We start from the raw sequence: 25,769 nt of genomic DNA on the forward strand, positions 1-25,769 counted from the left end.
CCCATGATGTAGCCGGCTGAATGACTGCAGGCCTGGGCCTCGTTCTGTGGTCTGAGAATTCTGTCAGATTCTCAAGCTAACTCCTCGGGGTCTATTTTGAGCAGGCACTTAAAGGACGGCATGATGTCTTCCTTTTGGGACCTCCCTGAGCCATCAAAGTCTTGGGTCTGTTGACAGTTTTTAGCCTGTCCTCTTTGATGACATCAAACACGGTAGTCATTTTCTGCCGCTCAAAATGAAGAGGAGCACCAACCTCCGAGAGAGAGATGGGTCTAGCCAACTGTATTACATACCACACACACACACACACGTGTCCCGTTTGGTGTTTCAGGCCAGGCGTGAACAAAGTGGTAGGGCATGACTGTGGCAATGGGCTCACTATAAAACACATCATTAACATTGACAGTGTTCCAATGAATTTGGCCACGATGACGAGGGCTTTGACCTGCTTTCAGCACCCATTGTCAACCCGCCAAAGCAGTCTGTTGTGGGTGCTGCTAGTAGGCCCCTCCACAGTGAACCGATGGGTCTATAGGAGTACCAGGAGCTGTTTCCTTATACTGCGGTGTATTCATTCAGGATGCTTCAAAGGCCCCAGCCACCCCGATTCATTCCTCAGTGCTAGGAGCTGGTCACTGGCTGGAGATCAACCAGTTCCCTCTACCTCAGTTTTAGAAATGACCCAAAGAAAACACCACCAAAACAAATCAAAGTGTTGGGAAAAGGGGAGAATAGTTTGTTCCCCTGGGTCTTCCTCTGACTGTGTTTTTGACCTGAATGCCAAATGCGGAGAGCTGTGCCAGTCTTGTTTCTTTTTTTTTTTTATCCTCGTTTACTATCTCTGTGTTGTGATGAAAAGGCCAGAGTTTTTTTTCTCTCCCCGTCAGTGAAGAACTGTGAAGTTCTGGAGTAGTTCAATTCAGCACTCTGTCACTTCTCTTCGTCTTTCCACTCTCAATAGAGGGATGGAGGGTCAGGGGGGAGCAGTCTCCCTCTCTTTCTCCCTTATTTTTAACCATGTATCTTCCCTGCTTCTTCCCAATGTGATCCTTTTAAAGACAATCTGACAATAGCAGGCAGGCATAAATGACCATGCAGCTGAAACTTGATGGCTGTAGGAAAAGAGTACTGAAATGCATTTAGTTAGATACTAAAGCTTTGCCTGGAGGGCGGACGTCAGCTGTAACACATCTAGACCAGAACTGAGGTGCGTCAGCACTGTAAAGCATAGAACTGAGGTGCGTCAGCACTGTAAAGCATAGAACTGAGGTGCGTCAGCACTGTAACACATAGAACTGAGGTGCGTCAGCACTGTAACACATAGAACTGAGGTGCGTCAGCACTGTAAAGCATAGAACTGAGGTGCGTCAGCACTGTAACACATAGAACTGAGGTGCGTCAGCACTGTAAAGCATAGAACTGAGGTGCGTCAGCACTGTAACGCATAGAACTGAGGTGCGTCAGCACTGTAACACATAGAACTGAGGTGCGTCAGCACTGTAACACATAGAACTGAGGTGCGTCAGCACTGTAACACATAGAACTGAGGTGCGTCAGCACTGTAACACATAGAACTGAGGTGCGTCAGCACTGTAACACATAGAACTGAGGTGCGTCAGCACTGTAACACATAGAACTGAGGTGCGTCAGCACTGTAACACATAGAACTGAGGTGCGTCAGCACTGTAACACATAGAACTGAGGTGCGTCAGCACTGTAACACATAGAACTGAGGTGCGTCAGCACTGTAACACATAGAACTGAGGTGCGTCAGCACTGTAACACATAGAACTGAGGTGCGTCAGCACTGTAACACATAGAACTGAGGTGCGTCAGCACTGTAACACATAGAACTGAGGTGCGTCAGCACTGTAACACATAGAACTGAGGTGCGTCAGCACTGTAACACATAGAACTGAGGTGCGTCAGCACTGTAACACATAGAACTGAGGTGCGTCAGCACTGTAACACATAGAACTGAGGTGCGTCGGGACTGTAACGCATAGAACTGAGGTAAGCTGATAGTGTGTGAGGCACAGTAGTGTGTGTGTGTGTGTGTGTGTGTGTATAGTGAGAGTAGTGATGGGGGGGATCTATACCGTTTTAGTCAAAATGTGAGACCTTCGGCGCGTGTGTTTAGTGAGACTGTCGGCGCGTGTGTTTAGTGAGACTGTCGGCGCGTGTGTTTAGTGAGACTGTCAGCGCGTGTGTGAATGCCCAGAGTGGAGGATTGATCTTATTAGAAGTAGCATCCCCATCACTCTCCCTAATGAACACGGTCGTCGGGGGAGCGGGTGAGACAGACTACCAGAGAAGGGCGAGTGGGTGAGACAGACTACAAGAGAAGGGAGGGAATGTGGGTGGATGAGACTGAGGTGAGACAGACGAGAAGGGCGGGAGGGTGGATCAGAGACTACAAGAGAAGGGAGGGAGGGTGGATGAGACCAAGGTGAGACGGACTGCAAGAAGGGCGGGTGGATGAGAAAGGGGTGATACAGACTACAAGAGAAGGTGGGAGGGTGGATGAGATGGGTGAGACAGACTACAAGAGAAGGGAGGGAGGGTGGATGAGACTGAGGTGAGACAGACTACAAGAGAAGGGCGAGTGGGTGAGACAGACTACAAGAGAAGGGCGAGTGGGTGAGAAAGGGGTGATACAGACTACAAGAGAAGGTGGGAGGGTGGATGAGATGGGTGAGACAGACTACAAGAGCAGGGCGGGAGGGTGGATAAGACCGACTACAAGAGAAAGGTGGGAGGTTGGATGAGACCGAGGTGAGACGGACTACAAGAGAAGGGAGTGAGGGTGGGTAAGACCGAGGTGAGACAGACTACAAGAGGAGGGAGGGAGGGTGGGTGAGACCGATGGTTATTATCATACTCTTGTTACCGGTCTCATCCTTGTGTGTGTGTGTGGGGTTGATTTGGGATTGGTTGTGTGTGTAATTTTGATAGCAGACACTACTCCCCAATGATCGCCTGTGGACGAGGTTAAACGTGTGTGTAACTGTGTATACAGCTGTTCTGTAAGCCACATTGGTAACACCTCACCCCTCTCACTCAACCTTCTGCATTGTTCCCAAGGCAAGGACAGGCTCACAGGCAAGATTTGGCCTGCTCCTCTCCTACCCGCTCTACCTCCTACCTGCTCTACCTGCTCGCTTTCAAGTCTAACCCTGTCCAGGCCTGTTGGGGAAACCTGTTAGGTAGCTTTAGTGCATGCAAGCAGGGGCACATCCACCATATTACAATGGTTCTGATCCTACACAGATGCTGGTGTGGCAGTAGTCTCTCTCCAGTGACTGTGAGAAGAGACTAGTGGGACAGTAAAGCGTCTGATGTACTAGAAATGAGTGGCACTGTGCTTAAACATCCATATACTTGACGGTGCATTAAGAAATTAGCCTGTCGTGGATAGTTTAATATCCTGTCTTTAAAAAAACACCATTTATGAAATGCAGTGGGCTATATCCGAAGATCTAAATCTTTCCAGATGTAATGGGATCGTTTATGTGGTATAATCGTGTGTCTCCGCTTCTCTTGAGTTATACGGTCCTGTGTGGCAGAGCTTCTCTTGAGTTATACGGTCCTGTGTGGCAGAGCTTCTCTTGAGTTATACAGTCCTGTGTGGCAGAGCTTCTCTTGAGTTATACAGTCCTGTGTGGCAGAGCTTCATCGGTGAATTGCCCTCATTAAAGAAAAGTTTCGAAGACGATATGAGAAAGGGAATGTGTGATCCCAAGTGTCTTTCCCCCTGTGGGTCTGTCTCTAGAACACTCTAGTGTTTTGACTGACTGCCTGCCAGCCCAGTCAGCCAGTCAGCCAGCCCAGTCAGCCAGCCCAGTCAGCCAGCCCAGTCAGCCAGCCCAGTCAGCCAGCCCAGTCAGCCAGCCCAGTCAGCCAGTCCAGTCAGCCAGCCCAGTCAGCCAGCCTGCCAGCCAGCCCAGCCCTATGTTTAACCACCGGCCGTTAGCTAAGTTTCACACAGCAAGGGTTTAGCAGTTGTCTGTCTCTGTCGCTCTCGCACTCTTTCACCATGAATATGTAATCAGGCCATTACTATGCAACGTGCATTTTTAAACAACGACTACCTCCTCACAGTAGAATAGTGTTACTATACTATTTACCTGCAGGTCAGGACTTCAACAGAAGGGAGACTGTGATTGATTCGGGCACTTGTTTATTGCTCCTCCAGGTTTGGATTGAAAGAGGTAGACCTGGGCTGTCTCAACACAAGATGTAATGCATCACTTTTTTTTAAATGATCACATTTGGAGACGAGGTTGACTATTGTAGAACATTAGTGTTATTGTGTGAATTACTTCTCTCGTTCTTCTATGCGATCATCTCCGTTTCATGTTTACAAGCCGGCGCTTGCGTTGTTTATTTGACAGTTGTTTCCCAGCAGCAGTGGTTGAACTCTGGCGGAACGTTCTAAACAGACGCTGAATCAGGATTTGTTTCATTCCACTGGCATGTGGGACCCAGAGAATTTCATTAGACTGTTATGGGAAGACTTGATGGAACAGAACACTGATGGACTGAGCACACCTGACCGGCTCTCATAAATATAGACATTTAATATGGTGTTCACCTCATAAATATAGACATTTAATATGGTGTTCACCTCATAAATATAGACATTTAATATGGTGTTCACCTCATAAATATAGACATTTAATATGGTGTTCACCTCATAAATATAGACATTTAATATGGTGTTCACCTCATAAATATAGACATTTAATATGGTGTTCACCTCATAAATATAGACATTTAATATGGTGTTCACCTCATAAATATAGACATTTAATATATGGTGTTCACCTCATAAATATAGACATTTAATATGGTGTTCACCTCATAAATATAGACATTTAATATGGTGTTCATCTCATAAATATAGACATTTAATATGGTGTTCACCTCAGTCACACACACACAGAAACACTCCCCAACACGCAGGCAGTCAGTCACACACAGAAACACTCCCCAACACGCAGGCAGTCAGTCACACACAGAAACACTCTCCAACACGCAGGCAGTCAGTCACACACACAGAAACACTCCCCAACACGCAGGCAGTCAGTCACACACACACAGAAACACTCCCCAACACGCAGGCAGTCAGGCGCGCATACAATACATGTCTGAATGTACGGATACATGCTCACCCTTCCATGTACGTTCAGCTGTAACGTAGTGTGTGACTGTTCACCTGATTCCTGTCCTGCATGGTGAACTGGAGCATGCATACTCCCTGCAGAAAATCAGTCTCTCGTTCTTAGGTCTAATTTGGGGTTAATGTGTAACTTACTCTTCTCTCTCTTTCCAGGGGGACTCCATGAAAGATGACGGAGGAGGTGACAGTTGTAGCCAAGTGGGACTACACGGCCCAGCAGGACCAGGAACTTGACATCCGGAAGAATGATCGGCTTACTCTGCTGGACGACAGCAAGACTTGGTGGAGGGTGAGGAACGCCTCAAACCAGACCGGCTACGTCCCCTCCAACTACGTAGAGCGCAAGAACAGCCTGGTGAAGAAGGCCTCTCTGGTCAAGAACCTCAAAGACACACTGGGTAAGAGGGTTGGGGCTGAGTTTATCAGTATGTTGTTGGTGACAGTGGTGGTAGTTTGTCAGTGTGTTGTTGGTGGTAGTTTGTCAGTGTGTTGTTGGTGGTAGTTTGTCAGTGTGTTGTTGGTGGTAGTTTGTCAGTGTGTTGTTGGTGGTAGTTTGTCAGTGTGTTGTTGGTGGTAGTTTGTCAGTGTGTTGTTGGTGGTAGTTTCAGTGTGTTGGTCGGTGGTAGTTTCAGTGTGTTGGTCGGTGGTAGTTTTTCAGTGTGTTGGTCGTTTCGGTGTGGTGGTCGGTGGTAGTTTCAGTGTGGTGGCGGCGGGGTTATCGGTACGGCGGCGGCGGCGGGGTTATCGGTACGGCGGTGGCGGGGTTATCGGTACGGCGGTGGCGGGGGTTATCAGGTACATCGGCAGCAGGGTTATCGGTAGGGCAGCGGGTTATCGGTAGGGCTATCGTTGGCGGCGTCAGGGTTATCGTTATGTTGGCGGCGGCAGGCGTGGTAGTATATCAGCGTTAAAAAAGAGGGCTATCCCTTAACTTCCTCCTCTATTTTGTCAATCCCCTCTACACAACCGCTAGAAATTGACGAGGTCATTATTAACCCTTCTCCTGAATTGTATGTGTGTGTCCCACTCTGGTACTGGGGCTGGATGTGAGCCTCTCTTACTTTACAGAGCAGCTATCCACCAGCATCTCAGGAACTGTGTTCAGTTGGCCATCTCTCTGAGTTGCCACAGCTTGGTGTCTATGTCCTCACAGTGTTCAGTTGGCCATCTCTCTGAGTTGCCACTGCTTGGTGTCTGTATGTCCTCAGTGTTCAGTTGGCCATCTCTCTGAGTTGACACAGCTTGACGTCTGATTATCCTCACATTAATAATACAAGCACTCATTCACGTGTGACCTGTGAGTGTAAAGGTCGTGCACCTGTCCCAGGTTTGTCAGCATTCCTCTTCACAGGTTTCCGGTTGGAAACATTCCTAGTTTAGAGTTAAGGGTTCAGGATAATGCGTGTAACGTCATGAAAACTGCTCCGCACACTACAGGATTATGGTAGATTAAATGTTATCCAAGATGTTTACTGAACATCCATGGATGATCAAACGTGATCCTGTCTCTGGGCAGGTGGAGACTGAAGAGATGTCCTGTTATCTCTCGCCATCTCCTTACTCCCTTTCTCCCTTTTTTATACTTTTTCATATACTCATATACATTTATCTGAACTGTGAACTCTAGCGTGCACCAGAGAGAGAGACATAGGGAGTTGAGCACACAGGGCCCCCCATGTGTTGCTGTAACAGCCTCCACGCTTCTCGGAAGGCTTTCACTAGATGTTGGAACATTGCTGTGGGACTTGCTGCTATTCAGCCACGAGCATTAATGAGGTCAGGCACGGATGTTGTGCGATTATCCCTGGCTTGCAGTCGGCGTTCCAATTCTTCCCGAAGGTGTTTGATGGAGTTGAGGTCAGGGCTCTGTGCAGGCCGTTCAAGTTCTTCCACACCGATCTCAACAAACCATTTATGTATGGACCTTGCTTTGTGCTCTGCGGAATTGTCATGCTGAAACTGGAAAGGGCTTTCTCCAAACTTTTGCCACAAAGTTGGAAGCACAGAATCGTCCAGAATGGCGCTGTAGCATTAAGATTTCCCTTCACTGGAACTAAGGGGCCTAGCCCTTTACAGTTGGCACTATGCATTGGGGAAGGAGGTGTTCTCCAGACATCAAACAAATCATCACTCTAGAGAATGCGTTTCCACTGCTCCAGAGACCAATGGTGGTGATCGTTACACCACTCCAGCCGATGCTTGGCATTGCGCATGGTGATCTTAGGCTTGTGTGCAGCTGCTCGGCCATTAAAACCCATTTCATAAAGCTCCCGATGAACAGCTCTTGTGCTTCCAGAGGCAGTTTGGAACTCAGTAGTGAGTGTTGCAACCAATGACAGATGATTTTTACGTGCTACGCGCTTCAACACTCGTTCTATGAGCTTGTGTGGCCTACCACTTAGTGGCTGACCCGTTTTTGCTCCTAGACGTTTCCACGTCACAACAACATAACTTACAGTTGACCGGGGCAGCTCTAGCAGGGCAGAAATTTGACGAACTGACTTGTTGGAAAGTTGGCATCCTATGACGGTGCCACAATGAAAGTCACTGAGCTCTTCAGTAAGGCCATTCTAGTGCCAATGTTTGTCTATGGAGATGGCATGGCTGTGTGCTCGATCTCATACTTGATTTCACACTTGATATAGATAGACTAATCCACTCATTTTGAAGGGGTGTTTACATACTTTTGTGCATATATAGTGTACGTCTTCTCTGCTTGTGGGAGAGCGAGAGAGAAGTTTAGATCGAGAGAGAGGCGTACACAGACATACAGAGAAAGGAGGGGGGGGGGCTATGGGGGGGGGAGGAGGCTATGGGAGGGGGGAGGAGGCTATGGGAGGGGGGAGGAGGCTATGTGAGGGGATGGGTAGTCTGTTTCAGACACACATATTCCCCTCTGCCCCGAGGGACGGCTCCATCAGACTGTGGGCCAACACTGCACAGCCTGTCACTGTCACTCGCCAGCACTGAGTCAGGACTGTGTGTGCGTGGGGAGTGCTCATGATGTGCACATATCTAGCTTCTTTCTCTTGCCATGAATCTCAAAATATTTCTAGCAATAAGAAAACTAATTCTAGAGGCACTGAACCGACACTCATCAACAAACATTCTCACCTTCTCTGCTATCCCCTACACACTGTTATTCTGACACCAATATGAGTGTATCCATAATTAAAGGGATGTCTCTAGATGCCCGTTAAAGAGATGTGGCTGAGTCATTGAAGTCCTGTCTGCAGGCCAGTAAACCAGCTTCAGAGTGAGGTCTCTAACAAAGCAATGCACTTGCCCACCCACCAACCATCAGGGCATGACGCGCTAGCCTGATGGTGTTTCAGCCTGTGGTGAAACCAAGAAACGACTAGCTATCCGCGTCTGTTATTGAATTTTACATTATGGCCAGGTTCTACTTCAACCCCTAGCATTTCAAAATGTTGTATTTCATCATAAATCAATGTTTGGATGGTGAGGGTTCGGCAGTAACTTCTAATGTGTCTTATTTTGTGTGTGCGCACATGCATGCCGGCCCGCCTAGTAAAGTAAGCACTCAAAGTTATGGTTCCTCTTTTTACAGTTTTCCAGCATGTTTCGCCGTGTCCTGGGTTGTTCTTCCTGAAGGGAGAAGCCCAGTAGCATTGATACAAAATGGCTGTGCAGGGGGCAACCATCTCCCCACTGACCCAAAATGGCAACGCTCACTCATCCATTGACAGCTACTGCAGGCCAATCAAGGGCAAATGTCTCCACGCTGAGCCAAAATGGCTGTGCAGGGGGCAACCATCTCCCCACTGAGCCAAAATGGCTCCCTCACTCGTTTATTCTTGTCTTTTCTTTTTTACTTTTGACCCATTTTTCTCATCTCTCTGACAGATATAGGGTGTACAGTACACACTGTTGTCATGCCTGTCTGCCCATAATGTTTGTGAAAACACAACTCGCTGGATGGTTATGGACTGAGCACATACAGTAGCATTGTGTGTTAATAGCACTATGCTTTCACTGTAGCAATGTTTTACACATTTGACAGGCCACAACCTTTCAATGGGGAAGGGAAATAATAATATATATATACACACACACACACACAGTTGAAGTCGGAAGTTTACATGCACTTAGGTTGGAGTCATTAACTTGTTTTTCAACCACTCCACAAATTTCTTGTTAATTAACAAACTATAGTTTTGTCAAGTCGGTTAGGACATCTACTTTGTCCTTGACACAAGTCATTTTTCCAACAATTGTTTAGACAGATTATTTCACTTATAATTCACTGTATCACAATTCCGGTGGGTCAGAAGTTTACATACATTAAGTTGACTGTGCCTTACAACAGCTTGGAAAATTCTAGAAAATTATGTCATGGCTCTAAAAGCTTCTGATAGGCTAATTGACATCACTTGAGTCAATTGGAGGTGTACCTGTGGATGTATTTCAAGGTCTACCTTCAGCCCGCTGTACTGCAGCGCCAGCTGTGCCACCAGAGACTCTGGGCACAATTGGTAAGGGAGGGGTTGGCAGGTAGGGATATCCTTGTCTCATCGCGCACCAGCGACTCCTGTGGCGGGCCGGGCGCAGTACGCGCTAACCAAGGTTGCCAGGTTCACGGTGTTTCCTCCGACAAATTGGTGTGGCTGGCTTCCAGGTTGGATGTGCGCTGTGTTAAGAAGCAGTGCAGCCTGGTTGGGTTGTGTATCGGAGGACGCATGACTTTCAACCGTCGTCTCTCCCGAGGACGTACGGGAGTTGTAGCGATGAGACAAGATAGTAGCTACTAAACAATTGGATGCCATGAAATTGGGGTGAAAACGGGGTAAAATAAAAAGAAATCAGCCGAGACCTCAGAAAAAAATGTAGATCTCCACAAGTCTGGTTCATCCTTGGGAGCAATTTCCAAAAACCTGAAGGTACCACATTCATCTGTAAAAACAATAGGATGTAAGTATAAACACCATGGGACCACATAGCCGTCATACCACTCAGGAAGAAGACGCGCTCTGTCTCCTAGAGATGAATGTACTTTGGTGCGAAAAGTGCAAATCAATCCCAGAACAACAGCAAAGAACCTTGTGAAGATGCTGGAGGAAACGGGTACAAAAGTATCTTTATCCACAGTAAAACAAGTCCTATATCGACATAACCTCAAAGGCCATCTGAGCAAGGAAGAAGTCACTGCTCCAAAACCACCATTAAAAAAAAGACAGACTAGGATTTGCAACTCCACATGGGGACAAAGATTGTACTTTTTAGAGAAATGTCTTCTGGTCTTATGAAACCAAAATAGAACTGTTTGGCCATAATGACCATCGTTATGTTTGGAGGAACATTGGGGAGGCTTGCAAGCCGAAGAACACCATTCCAACCGTGAAGCAGGTGGGTGGCATCATCATGTTGTGGGGGTGCTTTGCTGCAGGAGGGACTGGTGCACTTCACAAAATAGATGGCGTCATGTGGAAGGAAAGTTATGTGGATATATTGAATCTCAAGACATCAGTCAGGAAGTTAAAGCTTGGTCGCAAATGGGTCTTCCAAATGGACAATGACCCCAAGCATACTTCCAAAGTTGTGGCAAAATGGCTTAAGGACAACAAAAAGACCTGACCTCAATCCTATAGAACATTTGTGGGCAGAACTGAAAAGGTGTGTGCGAGCAAGGAGGCCTACAAACCTGACTCGGTTGCACCAGCTCTGTCAGGTAGAATGGGCCAAAATTCACCCAACTTATTGTGGGAATCTTGTGGGAGGCTACCGAGAAACTTTTGACCAAAGTTAAACAATTTAAAGGCAATGCTACCAAATGCTAATTGAGTGAATGTTAATTTCTGACCCACTGGGAATGTGATGAAAGAAATAAAAGCTGAAATAAATCATTCTCTCTACTATTATTCTGACATTTCACATTCTTAAAATAAAGTGGTGATCCTAACTGACCTAAAACAAGGCATTTTTACAAGGATTAAATGTCAGGAATCATGACAAACAGAGTTTAAATGTATTTGGCAAAGGTGTATGTAAACTTCCGACTTCAACTGTGTGCGTGTGTGGATATATATATATATATATATATATATATATATATATATATATTTTATATATAAAGAACTTTTTCAATTTAAACCTCTTAACAATATGGAAACTACAATGATTATGAAAGGGAACACATCCACTGCCTCTCAACACACTTGTGTATTTAGTATAACAACTACTGACTCCCCTGTGTCATTGTACGAACTCCTCATGACTCCTTCCGATTGCCCTGTGCAACCCTCCCTGGGTTGGGGAGTCATCCGTTACAAAAACCAACTCATCTGTTACATAACCAGATTAGAAATCATCCTGAAAAAACAGATGACTTCTAGGCTTACTTTAATATTCATAAAGGATGTTTACAACAAACTTTGACACCTTTTCTCTTTTCTCAATGACATTCAAATCAATCAGCATTGAAAAACGTGCAAGTTTCTACGTTTGTTCTGCCTGAGCGAGTCTGACCACAAGTCCGAGACCACTACATGATGACACAGCAATGTGTTTGATCAATAATAGATCACAGGAATGAATATATTTATTTATTTTAGGCTACAGTTCAAGCTATTTCTTCCAATGCTGTGACTGCTGTTGGCATCCAAAGACCATACATACAACTTGAATAAACGCTTGGCAGTAAAGACGACAGCAGTGGTTTAGCCGACAGGCGATACTGTATGGCAGTGGAGGCTCCTCAGGAGGAAGAGGGCCATCCTCAGTGAATTTCATATCAATTGTGAAACAAAGTTATCATTTTTAGATAACTATACTAAATATATTCACGTCACCAAATGATTGATTCAAAGTTTTGGCAGTAGCCTCAGCAGCACTCTGTAGGGTAGCACCATGGTGTGGTCGGAACACCGCTAGCTTCCTTCCTTCTCTGGGTACATTGACTTCAATATAAAGAGGCTCATGGTTCTCACCCCCTTCCACAGTAATTACTTACAACTTCCGGAGGACGTTCTCCAACCTATCAGAGCTCTTGCAACATGAACTGACATGTTGTCCACTCAATCAAAGGATCAGAGAATGAATCTAGTACTGAAAGAAAAGCTACAGCTAGTAGGCACTGCAGTGCATAAAGTGTGGTTAGTAGTTAACTTGGAAAGACAATAATTGAACAGTGAGAGGGAGAGAGTGAGAGACCCACAAAGAATAATTTGAAAACAAATTTGTTGAACTCTAATATCTATTGGGTAATATACCACAGTGTGCCTTCACAGCAGCAAAAACAAACCTGCTCCTACTGGCTTTTGCCAGATTCTGCCTTCACTCTCCTGAAGTTGCCGGTTATAGGCTGCATGAGGGGTCAGCAACCTTTCTCACGTGGAATGCTGGTTTATCTAACATTTCTACCAATCTGCATGGCATTTATGGTTTTCATAAGCACATTTCTGTGGAAGAGTTTAATTTACTTTGTCTTCCTTTCTCAATCATTGTCATGTGGTTCATCAAAATTATATCTAAACGATAAGGATACAAACCTAAAAAGTAACTTCACTTCTATTTCCATTGCCAACTATGTAAAAATAACCTACATAAAGCCAACAAATTAATACATTGCAGCCTACAGGTAGAAAATACCCTGATAAAAATAAATGTCATATTGGCTACGCATGGCCTATCTATCAATGAACTTGAAACATTGTATAAAATATTCTGGGCCCTCAGAGGTTCCTGAGCCAGTGAGCTTGGGACAGACACAGCTGTAGGCTATTTGCGCAAGGGATAAGAGGTCATCAGGTAGGCCTGTTCTATGTTTCCATTGGATCAGAGCATAAATTTTTTTCTCTTTCATGCTGAGTGGTTATTGAAAGGGAGCGTGCTGGAAAGATGTTTCCAATACATTGAGGAACTGTTGTCATTCTCAATGGATGTAAAAACAGACTTTGTTTTCTTGCTATCTGAGGTTACTTTGAGATGCTCCACTGCTCATTAGTAGTGCTGCATTAAGCCAATCAGAAACACTATCTGATCTCCAAATGGGCACATTTTATATGCCTACATTTGCACGCAGGAAAGGTAGCCTATAGGCCTACTTCTATGTATAATCCGGTGCGTGTCCTTACTCAACATTCACAGAAGCGCTCCAAACAAACCGCTCCAGACAAACAAGCGCTCCAGACCATACCTAAATTGGAAAAACCCCTAAAAGGAATTAAATAAATCAAAACTTGTTTCTCTCAAGTATATGTTGTGTGCTCTGCAAACAGTGTGTCCACTCCAACAACGAGAACGTTAGACTGGAATAATTATATATTGAATGCATTAACAGAAATGACTGTATTCTAACAAACATTATAGATAACATATTATAGGAATTAATGGTAAATGTACTTCTGGTGATATATGTAATGGGGAATTGACAGACACTAACAATCAAATGCAAATAATTCACACAATGAAGTTGACTGTGACTGTTCACATATGGGCAGGAGAGAGCACATCCCCGTGGCCACCGCAATGGATTAGTATCCTGAGGTGTAAAAGCCTCAGACATGTCTCCTGTGCCATAAAAAATATATATTTACCTACCTCATGAAGCTGGTTGACAGAATGCCAAGAGTATGCAAAGCTCTCATCAAGGCAAAGGATGGCTACTTAGAAGAATCTCAAATAATAAATATAAATTTAGATTTTAACACTTTTTTTGGTTACTACATGATTCCATATGTGTTATTTCATAGTTTTGATGTCTTCACTATTATTCTACAATGTAGAAAATAGTAAAAATACAGAAACCCTCGAATGAGTAGGTGTGTCCACACTTCTGACTGGTACTCTATATTTGTTACGCAAATCTGTCGACCAACAGCCTATCGCCTAAACAATTGACCAGTCGACTAATTGGAGTCAGCCCTACTGATTTACAATTGACAGGTAATTAGTAACTGTAACGTATTACATTTTAAGTCTCTTACCTAGGGCTGTTGCGATGACCGTATTACCGCCACACCGGCAGTCATGAGTCTTAAGGCAGTCAAATTCCACGTGACCGTGTAGTCACGGTAATTAGGCTTCTTCAAGCTCTGATGCTGCTGAAGGTCATTAGTAGCCTACCAAACTTGCTAACTGCCTGGTTCTCAGCACTCTATTCTCCCTCTAATCACTCTGACATCAATGCAAATGTAATCAAAAATCTAATCAAACACTTCATGAGAGTCCATGACCTCATGTTGCGCAACATTTCTATAGGCTATGCAATTGCGTGAGAAAACAGTGATGACCTCTATTAAAAAGAGGAGGATCCCATCAGCTTTCTATAGGCTAGGCCTACTATATTTATTTCTCAACTTTAGTAATATTAAGCACATTACTTATCTTTACAACAGGAGTATAGCCTACCAGGCTGATATGAAAATGAACCACAGGAAAACCATCCTCCATTCGCTATTTAAGTGCATAGATGACCTGTGTTTTTTTTTTTTTTTTTATCTCTGTCCCTGTTTCGAGATGGGTGCATGATAATGATCCGTTCTAAATCAAAACAAATTGCACACATTATTTAGTATATGTGAAGACGAGCTTAAATCAAGAATTGTCTGATGGGTGACAATATAGCCTAGCTGGCATACATAAGCAGCACGTGAGTTTCAAGTTTGGGGAAGATAATTTTCACCATAAAAAATGCACCTTTTTATAATAAATGCATTACATGCACAATCGCATTTGCGGTCACTTGATAATGGTGTTTTTCGCTAATGGAACATTCGTGCTTAGGGTGCATTAGTCATACAAAGGGGATGCCGCTGTGAAATCCGAGGCAATATCAAGTGCTTGTCAAATTGTGAATGAGAGACTGATGAAGCTTGTACAGCCTCCGCAAAAAACAAAGTGTAGCTCATGCCTTTCAAGCAACTTCTTTTCAAATCGTTAGTCTCGTCATGCCGCCTTACAATGTATTAAAAACAAAACAGCCCAACATTTGCAGAACAACTAAAGTTAACTCTAAATTAAGCATACAGGAGGACCGATTTCTTTGTTAACCTCTCAACAAAAAATAGCTGCCTCACATCGTTTGGAGAAAATGTCCTTTATTTTATTCAGCATTGTTCAATTGTATTCTTCATACTATAAAATAATGCCACGGCATTCTAAGCAAATCTTGTTTGTTTGCTAAATGAACTAGCCAGATCAGAACCTAACATAAGGACAACTCAGAGTATACTATTCTGTTCTTCTGAAATAGACTACATTTTCTTCATATCATGCTTCTTTAGACCTGTCTAAAATAAATAATGGATTTATAGCGAAGTTGTAGGCTATATTTAATGGATTTATTAGACATTTTTAAATGTAGATGTTCCAAAGGTCTGCATCAGTGGCTTGTAGGTCATTAGTGGACGCCAGGAGATGCTAAATGTGTTTGTTGATTTAACGATCAATTATCGTGAGACTGACAGTTATTTGCTTGACAATCACCGGCTGACTAAATTTTGTGACCTCACAGCCCTAATCCTACCCACCCTGTTGATATGCCAACCTCTGCGTCACTCTGGGTTGTTATTAAACATGCTGAGGTAGGGTTGTCATGGGTCAGGCTCCAGTGATGAATGAATAAGGATGGGGGGGAGAGAGAGAAAGATGGAGTGTGGAAGGAGGGAATAGACTGTTCCGCTGCCAACCAGCAGACCAGAGCCTTGAAGTGGAAATGAGGGAGATGGAGAGTGTGTGTTTCAGCTGAGCTGGGCTGTGTGGGTCTCGGGGGACTTTGTGTCTGCTGCCCTCGGCATATCTCTGCTCTCTACCCTGAGGCAGTCGACAGCTCAGTCTCTCCGCGGGATGGCTTGAAGTAGGCCCAGGAGGAGAGGTTTCATGTTGTCACATCAAGTGGGGCAACACACACACACACACACTAATGAGTTGTTCCACCCATTCAGTGCCTTTTGAGAAGTGTAACTTTTTTAAAAACACTTTGAATGCATATGAATCTAAAATAGAAATATCTCTGCAATTGTTAATGTCATGCCCCCCCCCGCCCCCTCCATTCTTGACTTTTCCTAAATAAGTATTTAGCACACGTGTTAACATTAGCATTTTGATATCACAAACATCATTTGTGTTTATAGGAGGACATTTTCCTGGAGCGCCAATAAAGGACTTTTTCAAATACTCCTCCAGAGTCACATGCACGTAAGACGTTTTGGTACATGGGGCGGCAGGGTAGCCTAGTGGTTAGAGCGTTGGACTAGTAACTGGAAGGTTGCAAGTTCAAACCCCCGAGCTGACAAGGTACAAATCTGTCGTTCTGCCCCTGAACAGGCAGTTAACCCACTGTTCCCAGGCCGTCATTGAAAATAAGAATTTGTTCTTATCTGACGTGCCTGGTTAAATAAAGGTAAAATAAATAAATAAAATATCCGTGTTCTAAATAGTAGCGAGGTTTCTAAAACACTTTACTCTCAAATTGAAGAGTAACATAAATAATGAAAATGCTGTTGTGTTCCTTTTGAAAGATATTTTTGCGTATTCTAGTGTTACCCAATCAGATTAGCATACAGTGCCCTTGGAAAGTATTCAGACCCCTTTACTTTTTCAAATTTGTATTATGTTACAGCCTATTTCTAAAATCGTTTAAAAAAATAATAAATAAAAAATCCTCAGCAATCTACACACAATATCCATAATGACAAAGCGAAAAATAAAATACAGAAATACCTTAAAACCTCTTAGAGCTACCCCCCCCCCCTGCCTGAAGACATACCCAAATCTAATAGCCTGTAGCTCAGGCACAGGACCAAGGATATGCATATTCTTGGTACCATTTGAAAGACAACACTCTGAAGTTTGTGTAAATGTGAATTGAATGTAGGAGAATATAACACAATAGATCTGGTTTAGATAATACAATGAAAAAAAACATTTTTTTTTCATTGTATTATCTTTAAAATGAACAAGATAAAACAAACATTCAGATAGGATGATGGGGACAATTTCAGTGGAAAACATAACAGGGCAACAGTACCTGTGCAAAGTTTCAGAATGATAACTTCCAAAATGAGTGTGCTACATGACATTTATCATGAAGTCACCCAGGTGTCCCACACAAGTAGCCCAAATGTACCCAAGTGGCCAAATTGGTGAAGTTATACATTTTGAATGGAATAACTATATACAAAATACCAACACACCACCCCAAAAAATGGAGAAAAAAACGTGAAGAAAAAAATATATACATTTACTCAATAACACTTTCAATATTTGGAAGACCCTCAGTCCTCGACACAATATTATGCTGCTGATGCCAGGTGCCATAGCACATCCATGCCTGCAGAAATAAATTTGGGCACTTGTGTTGGCACTGGGGGCTTGGCACTGGGGCTCCCATTCGAAGTCAGTGTCACTGTGAAAGAAAATGTTCAGTTAGAATAGTTTCACATATGAGCCCTGTATCAACAGGTATAATAAACAGATATATAGAGAGAGTACAGGGAACATAAAGTTGAATATATTATTATGACCTGCTGATCTACTCTCTCTTTTATATTATGACATTTCAGCTAGATCTATTGTCTCCATTTCACTTTGGCCATTGTTGTGGGCCTGCCCTCCCCTCAACAGCCTCAAATAGGATATTTCATTTCACAAATAATATTTTATATTATTAATTTCAAACAACGGCATTAGCATGAGAAGAACTTACCAGTCAAAAACGATGTCCTCTCCGTTCAAAAAATATTCCTCCATTTGGGAATCGCTAATTGAATCGTCCTCGATCATTTTCTTCTAAAATTGTGTGTACATCTGTATATCTAGACTTAGATTTAGCTTTCCCTGACTTAGTTGCCATACTGATTGATATATAAGCAAGATTCTAGGCTTTCGACCCATGTGAGACACTTGTATTTTCATGAATGTTTAATATGACTATTTATGTAGCGATCACTGTATGTTGTCGAATATCATCCCGTTACCGGGTTCCGTGCGCAGAGAGGTTAATTACATAAGTATTCAGACCCTTTGCACTGAGACTCAAAATTGAGTTCTGTCTGGTGCATCCTGTTCAAATTGATCATCCTTGAGATCTTTCTACAACTTGATTGAAGTCCACCTGGGGTAAATTCAATTGATTGGACATGATCTGTCAACTGTTGACAGTGCATGTCAGAGCAAAAACAAAGCCATGAGGTTGAAGGAATTGTCCAGGATTGTGTCGTGGGTACAGATCTGGGGAAGGGTACCAAAACATTTCTACAGCATTGAAGGTCCCCAAGAACACAGTGGCCTCCATCATTCTTAAATTGAAGAAGTTTGGAACCACCAAGACTCTCTTGGCTCCAGAGTGGTGCAGTGGTCTAAGACACTGCATCCCAGCTGCATCACATCCGGCCATGACTGGGATTCCCATAGGGCGACACATAATTGGCCCAGCGTCGTCCGGGTTTGTCCAGGGTAGGCCGTCATTGTAAATAAGAATTTGTTCTTAACTGACTTGCCTAGTTGAATAAAAATAATTATAGCTGGCCGCCCGGCCAAATTGACCAATCAGGCTAGAAGGGCCTTGGTCACAGATTTCCTCTGGACATTGGAGAACAGAAGGACAACCATCTCTGCAGCACTTCACCAATCAGTCCTTTATGGTAGAGTGGCCAGACAGAAGCCACTCCTCAGTAGCTTGTTGTACATGGACCTTGACTCTTCTTTTAAACATTGTGGTCTGTTCAATATTCCTGTCCTGTTTGCATTTGTCATCCCCTTCTGTCTGTCTTTTTTCCCCTCGATCTTGCCCTCTTTCTGTTTCTCTTTCTCTTTTTCTCTCTCGCTCTCTTTCTCACTCTTTCTCACGCCGCCCTTCTTTTCTGTGAGTTCTGTCCTGTGATGTCTGGTCTTCTGTGTGTTAGTAACAGCTGCCAAGGGAGCCTCCTCCCTCCACCTCTCCTCACCCATTTCTCTCTCGCACAACAAAGCAGGAGGAAAGTTTAGTGCCACTCTGTGTGAACCCAATAACTTTCTGAGTTAGCTGTCATCGACAGAGCTGTGACCTGGCTCTACACTGCAACACAAACACACACAGTTGTCACTTTTCCCTGTGTTGTGACTAAACAAATTGCAGCATTGGGAATGTGTGTTTGCAGTGGAATCTAATTGTACTTACTGCATAACTAACAGAAGAACTAAAGTATGTTTGGTGACTTTTATTTAAGATGTAATTGGTTTGTACAGTAAGAGCTGCCCTGATGGGGCCTGTCTGCCCAGCATCCAACCACCGGAGCCATTAGTCATCTGTATGTCAGTCACCCATCTCCCTAGGTGTGACAACTGAAAGCATCAGAACAACTTTTAGTTGGCCCTAGCTAGCGCTCAACATGGGTTACAACAGGTAAATAATCAACATGGAGGAGACAGGAGAGCGCTTGCTGTCTTCGTTGTGCAGGAGATGGAGGCAGGGAGAGGAGATGGGTAGGTGTAGAGGCAGCTTTGATCCCTTGCCTGCCTGTCAGTACCACAGCAGAGCCATGCACCAGGCTGTCTGCTCCACTCTCCTCCCCAGCTCGAATGTACTATTTTCAGCTTTTTGAGGGGACTTGGTTAGCTGAGCTAGAGCATGTCGGTGGTGCTGAATGCCTGGTTTAATGAGATGGGAGTTGTGACACACACACACTAGCAGTTGTGTGTGTGTGTGTTAGCCCCACTGAGTGAGAGTTTGAGAGAATTACTGTATGTAGTGCATGTGTGTACAATCTTGTATGCACGTGCATGTGATTGTGAACATGAGTTTGAAGCTGTTCTGGCTCATGGTGCCCTATTATAAGACACTGTTGGTGTTTCCTTTATTCTGGCAGTTACCTGTATGTGTTTGTTTTGTCCTCTATCTTAAGTGTTTACTCCCCAACTGGGCCCAGAGTGCAGCCTGAAGTCTCCATTTAGTGCCCCAACCCCTGCCTTGTCTCCCAGTGTCCTGAATCAGCTTCGGCTCCTTCTGTCTTATTTACTTTCTCAGTACCACTGGAGTTATATGTGTTTTCGGTTGTGGATATGAAAGATGTTTATATCATGGCATTGTTGAATACTCGTTTCTGATTAGCCTGAGGGTGTTTGGCGGATATATTGGCATGGGGTTAATCGAGGGCATTATCACTTAAATAGAACGGATTACCAACATATTCAGATAATGATTGACATATTTTCATTATATTTTTTATTTAGATTAATTTATTCATACTATTTCATCCTTCTTAAAAATAAAGTCCTGACACAAATCTAGGGTTGCTAACCAAGCCGGCTGGTCGTTCGTTCTATCAGTCTCTGGCAACCGAACCATCTATGGATGCGAACCCAGTCGTTCATCCTAAATGTTCTATTGTCATACTGGCTGGCGACGTTCTTATACCTTGCTTGCTAGCTACCCAACTACGGCTAACTTAGTCACGTTAAACACCGCAGCCAGAATAACAGCAAAGTAGCTGCATGTTTAAGCTGTTTTCTAGTGACATTTATTTGGATACATCCATAAGAATGAGCTAATGATGAGCGATTTCACCTGGCATGGAAAATGTGTTCTCTCGTCAGGACACTGTTGTTCAGAGGAGCTAGCCAACAACACAACTAACACAATCACTTCAAACTGAAGCAGGAAAGACAAGCTGCATTTAGTTTCGTTTGATCTGTTTTCCATTGAAATTTATTTCGTATATGTCCTTAAATGATGCCTATTCGTGATTTCGACTGGCTGAGAAAAACTGTCTGTCCCGACTCCAGACCCCTACACGTTCATTACTATTGGACAGCAGGAGATTGTTTCAATATTGAAATTCAATGTTGGAAATGTCAAAGACCGACAGCAAGGTTTATGCAAATTGCTATTGAAAACCAGTTGCCAGTCTAAAAGAAATGGGAGAAAATGTCTAGATGGTTTTTACATTAGAGAACAAGTTTATAAATTGTATGGCTGGGCTGATGAACCAGTGGATTGCACAGTCAGATGGATCAGAGTAAATAGGCATAGCTTTAACCGGTTGTCACTTCAAATCAAATTGTATTGGTCACATACACATGGTTAGCAGATGTTAATGCAAGTGTAGTGAAATGCTTATGCTTCTAGTTCTGACAATTCAGCAATATCTAACAAGTAATCTAACGATTTCACAACAGGTGGAATAGACACAGGCTGGAATGCGGTTTTAACCAATCAGCATCCCGGATTAGATCCACCCGTTGTTTAATTCCCTATAACGCACGATATAATTCACTGTCTGTAGTTCATTCTTCCATGTTTGAGCTGCTTTTCAAGCAAGTCAAATTGAAAACATTGGCATTGTGGTTTGGTTAGCTAAACTAGCAAGTCTGTGTTTGGTTACCAAGGCAACTACTGTAGCTTTCTAGTTAACTTGCTAGCTACTTCAGTGGATGTTGAACACATTTCTAGAGGCAACTGTGTTGAATTATAGCCATGGTATAAAAGGGATAATCAGCTTGGGGCTCTATGCAACTCCTAGTTGTTTATTATGTTCCATAAGACGCATAACCCCTTGTTAATTATTCCTTACTTAGTATCTGGTTATACAAGTGTTGTAGTACCAGTCGCTGCCAATACTGCCAACTAGAAGAAATCCACAGTACTTTTTATTCAATCCACTTGCAACACCAAACATGTTGTCTTTGACTGGTTCTCTAAAATAAAATGAAATGTCATGGTAGGTTAGCTTATCATACTGATGTAGTGATTTCTGTCTTTGTCTCTGTCTCAGGACTGGGTAAGGGCAGAAGGAAGCAGAGTGCCAGTGACGCCTCCCCTACGCCCAGCACAGATGCGGAGTACCCCTCCAATGGGAGTGGCCGAGGAGTGGCCGAGCGGGTCTACGACCTCAACATCCTGGCTGTGGTCAAGTTCTCGTACGTGGCGGAGCGCGAGGATGAGCTGACCCTAGCCAAGGGGTCCTGGGTCACGGTGATGGAGAAGTGCAGTGACGGTTGGTGGCGGGGCAGCCAGGGGGGCCGTGTGGGCTGGTTCCCCTCCAACTATGTCCTCGAGGACCCCTCAGAGGGTGAAGGGAGTAGAGGCGGAAGGGACTCCCCAGGGAGGGGCAGGGAGGCCACGATGACCAACGGGCGGGCGGGAGGTGGTGGCAGCCGGGGTGGCAGCCGGGGTGGCGAGGGCAGTGGTGCGCTCCAGCTGGTCCAGACTCTGTACCCGTTCAGCTCAGTGACGGAGGAGGAGCTGAACTTTGAGAAAGGAGAGGTGATGGAGGTTGTTGAGAAACCTGAGAACGACCCAGAGTGGTGGCGCTGCCGGAACACCCGCGGTCTGGTGGGCCTGGTGCCCAAAAACTACGTGCTGGTGCTGAATGACACCAACGGGCCTCCCGGGCTCCCCGCCCTTCCGCTGTCGCCCCCCGGTTCCCCACAGATCGGCCACATGGCCCCGGCGTGCGAGGGCAAGTTTGCAGGCAGGGACTGGTACTACGGAGGGGTGACCAGACACCAAGCAGAGCTGGTCCTCAACGAGAGAGGACAGGAGGGGGATTTCCTCATACGTGACAGCGAGTCATCGGTGAGTGGGGGAGGAGAGGATGAAGGAAGGGGAGGGATTAGGGAAGGAGGTAGGAGTGTGTGAGAAGAGATAGACCAGAGTTTCCCAAACACTGCCCTGTGGGAAGGGGAAGATCTCAATTGCATACTCCTCATGCCCCTCATTGACCACCACCTCCAATGGGTTTTGAGGAGGTGATGGGGAGAGAGGACGTGAGGAGTATGCAATTGAGATCTTCCCAAGGATAAAATACTAAATTGGAGGATAGGAGATATACAGTATCTGCACACATGAACAGCTATTCACCTGTGATTTATAAATGAAGTCATAGTGCCCTCTGCTGGTGGATAGTTAGTAGAGTGTTTGTTGGAGATGTTTCATCTATGTTGTGTAAGTGAACTGACTCTCGCTCTCTCCATCCTTCTCCCTCTAGCCCAGTGATTTCTCTGTGTCTCTGAAGGCGCCTGGGAAGAACAAGCACTTCAAGGTGCAGTGTTCAGAGGAGGTCTACTGTATCGGCCAGCGCAAGTTCAGCTCCATAGATGAACTGGTGGAACACTACAAGAAAGCCCCCATCTTCACCAGTGAACAAGGAGACAAGCTCTACCTGGTCAAACCGCTGCCCGAACCCCAGCTATCCTCAACATGCTGAACTTGGGGAGAGACCTTACTGTCTGTTTTAGCCCAGTCACATAGTTCGTATTGGTTCTGTTTCCTTTGTTAGTTTAAAAAAAAAACATTTGAAATGTAAACCCTCTCCAGAGGTTCTGATGATTTCTAGTTCACTAAGGGACCACTGTAAACACTCTTTAGATTTGTTCTTCTTCCTTTTGCCTAATCCTCATCTATACATATCTTCCTCCACCTTCATCCTCATCTATCCATCTCTTCCTCTACCTTCATCCTCGTCTATCCATCTCTTCCTCCACCTTCATCCTCGTCTATCCATCTCTTCCTCCACCTTCATCCTCGTCTATCCATCTCTTCCTCCACCTTCATCCTCGTCTATCCATCTCTTCCTCCACCTTCATCCTCGTCTATCCATCTCTTTCTCCACCTTCATCCTCCTCGGAACTCAACTTCGAGAGAGAGATACTGTCAATGTGCCACCTGCTTACTGTATTGCTTTTCTATTGGCACTACACTTATTGTTCTGTTTTTCTATTGGCCCCAGCTCTACACTACTGCTATTTGATTGGCTACTGCTGTACACTAATTGCACTGTTCTATTGGCTCCCGCTCTATTCTACACTTAGTTCTCGATTCAATCTGGATGACTGAAGCATTACAGATTGAACACTAGAGATGTAAAGGTCATTTCTGATTTGAGCTGACAAGATGCAGTGTTTACAGTCTCCGCTAATGCGGGAACATATTCTTTCAATTGAAATCACGCTTTAACGCTGAACTTCCTCTATATGAATTGAGCCCTTACTGTATTCATTGGCCCTAGTGCTGTTTTCCAATGAAATCATGTCTTCAGGCGTTCTACTCTCAATATGTAAATGTAGTTGATGGATGACACTAATTCAAAAGTAATATGCTTTTTTGGTTTTTATATACTTCTTGCTACGTATCGGTCATGGGGTTCTCCGCTTTTATTAGATATAATATATCTGAATGTCATTGAGCATTGTTATTTAATTCTTGTTCCCACTGTATGTATATATTCAGAAGATGTGCATATACGAATCGTTTTGATCCAACCTATGGTACTGTACCACTGATCATGTGATGAGAATTGAAATGCGTATGTTCAATAAAAGTTTTTGCAGAATAACTCAAATCATAAGCCGCCTGCCCTTTCTGTCTCTGATGCTGCATCGTGAGACAAGTGGTAATTGCTGCTGGTCTCTGGGAGTGGATGTTATTATTCTACACTATAGTTAATCATAGAACTGTCTGGCTGTTTTAAATACAGTCCGGCTGGCTGTTTTTAAATGCAGTCTGGCTGCTGAGTGACTCAGGCCAGAGGAGATGACTGAGCGTTGTTGTCGTCTTTGATATCATGGCGGTCTGCAAACAATCGTTTAAGTACTGTGCTGGAATGTACGATCAATCATGAGCTGGCGAATTCTGTACTACCATGAAAACCACATAAATCCCTACTAACATCTACCAAACCCTCCCCCAACCCCGTTAAATGTTATCTATATCATGCTGAAACACTCCACCCTTAGGATTGTTCAGCATGTCAACAATTTCAACAGTAACACCTTACCACCAATATCTCTCTTGCTGTCTCCACAATAACCTTCAACCTAGCAATTCTGCTTTCCAGAACCCGAGTCGTTGTATTGATAACCTTACCAATAAAAGCTATGAAGTCAACTTTATTCATTGTGTCCAGTGTGTGGCCTCAATCACTCTTCCTCCCTTCACATGATTTTTATTGTCTATGGACATTGGGACCTCAGTCACGACTCCCCTCAATCTTGTATAATCACCACGTACATGGCCTTTAATCTTCTCCCCGTGTAAGCTTTTCCATTTTCAGAATCTTCTCTTGCTGAACCTGGCTACCACAAAACATGAACAATCTACGATTTTCAATGAACTGAGCTAATTTCACTTCACCTACCTCTTTCTCCATGGCATTAGTTAGTCAGATAGGGTGTGAGGCCCTGTGGTCTCATCAAACACTCACTATTTCCACTCCAACACATTACTCTTGATTCATACCTTGGCTCTCTTTATGCTTTCTTTACTAGATGCTCCACTGCTTTCTGTATCATGATCTCTCTTCATACTATGTCTTTCCAGTACTGACCATTCCCGTCCTTGACCCTCATTCTGCTGCTCCATACCATCAGAACTGATACCTATTGCGTTTGCATTCCAGCACAGCTGTTGCTTCACCAGCTTTTACTTCATTTCGTCTCGATCCATCATTGGTTAACACCATCTGCCACAGGTCTGATGACACCTAGCTGTCACCATGCAGTTTGACAGATTGATTGAACTGGATCGACTGGCTTATCTCAATCTGATCAGAGTATATCATTAATAGATCCCTCACAGACAGTCTGTACAAATGATTCAGATGATTGTGAAAGCGTAAACAGACGTCTGATTTGTCCTACACTGACACAC

At 44.2% G+C, this 25,769-nt stretch overlaps 1 protein-coding gene across 3 annotated transcripts in view; it reads left to right on the forward strand.

Annotated features, from left to right (window-relative positions):
- The window catches only part of LOC109870396 (cytoplasmic protein NCK2-like), a 47,176-nt gene extending 22,711 nt beyond the window's left edge, over window positions 1–24,465 (forward strand). For all 3 annotated transcript variants that reach the window (XM_020460905.2, XM_020460889.2, XM_020460897.2), the window contains exons 2-4: window positions 5,336–5,580; window positions 21,895–22,697; window positions 23,110–24,465. In XM_020460905.2, coding sequence (XP_020316494.1) covers window positions 5,352–5,580; window positions 21,895–22,697; window positions 23,110–23,328 — 1,251 coding nt within the window. In that variant the 5' untranslated portion in view covers window positions 5,336–5,351 and the 3' untranslated portion in view covers window positions 23,329–24,465. The remainder of the gene's footprint in view (window positions 1–5,335; window positions 5,581–21,894; window positions 22,698–23,109) is intronic.
- Window positions 24,466–25,769: the final 1,304 nt, after the last annotated feature.

Source organism: Oncorhynchus kisutch, linkage group LG2, assembly GCF_002021735.2.
Source record: "Oncorhynchus kisutch isolate 150728-3 linkage group LG2, Okis_V2, whole genome shotgun sequence".
In the NCBI taxonomy this organism is placed as follows: Eukaryota; Metazoa; Chordata; class Actinopteri; order Salmoniformes; family Salmonidae; genus Oncorhynchus; species Oncorhynchus kisutch.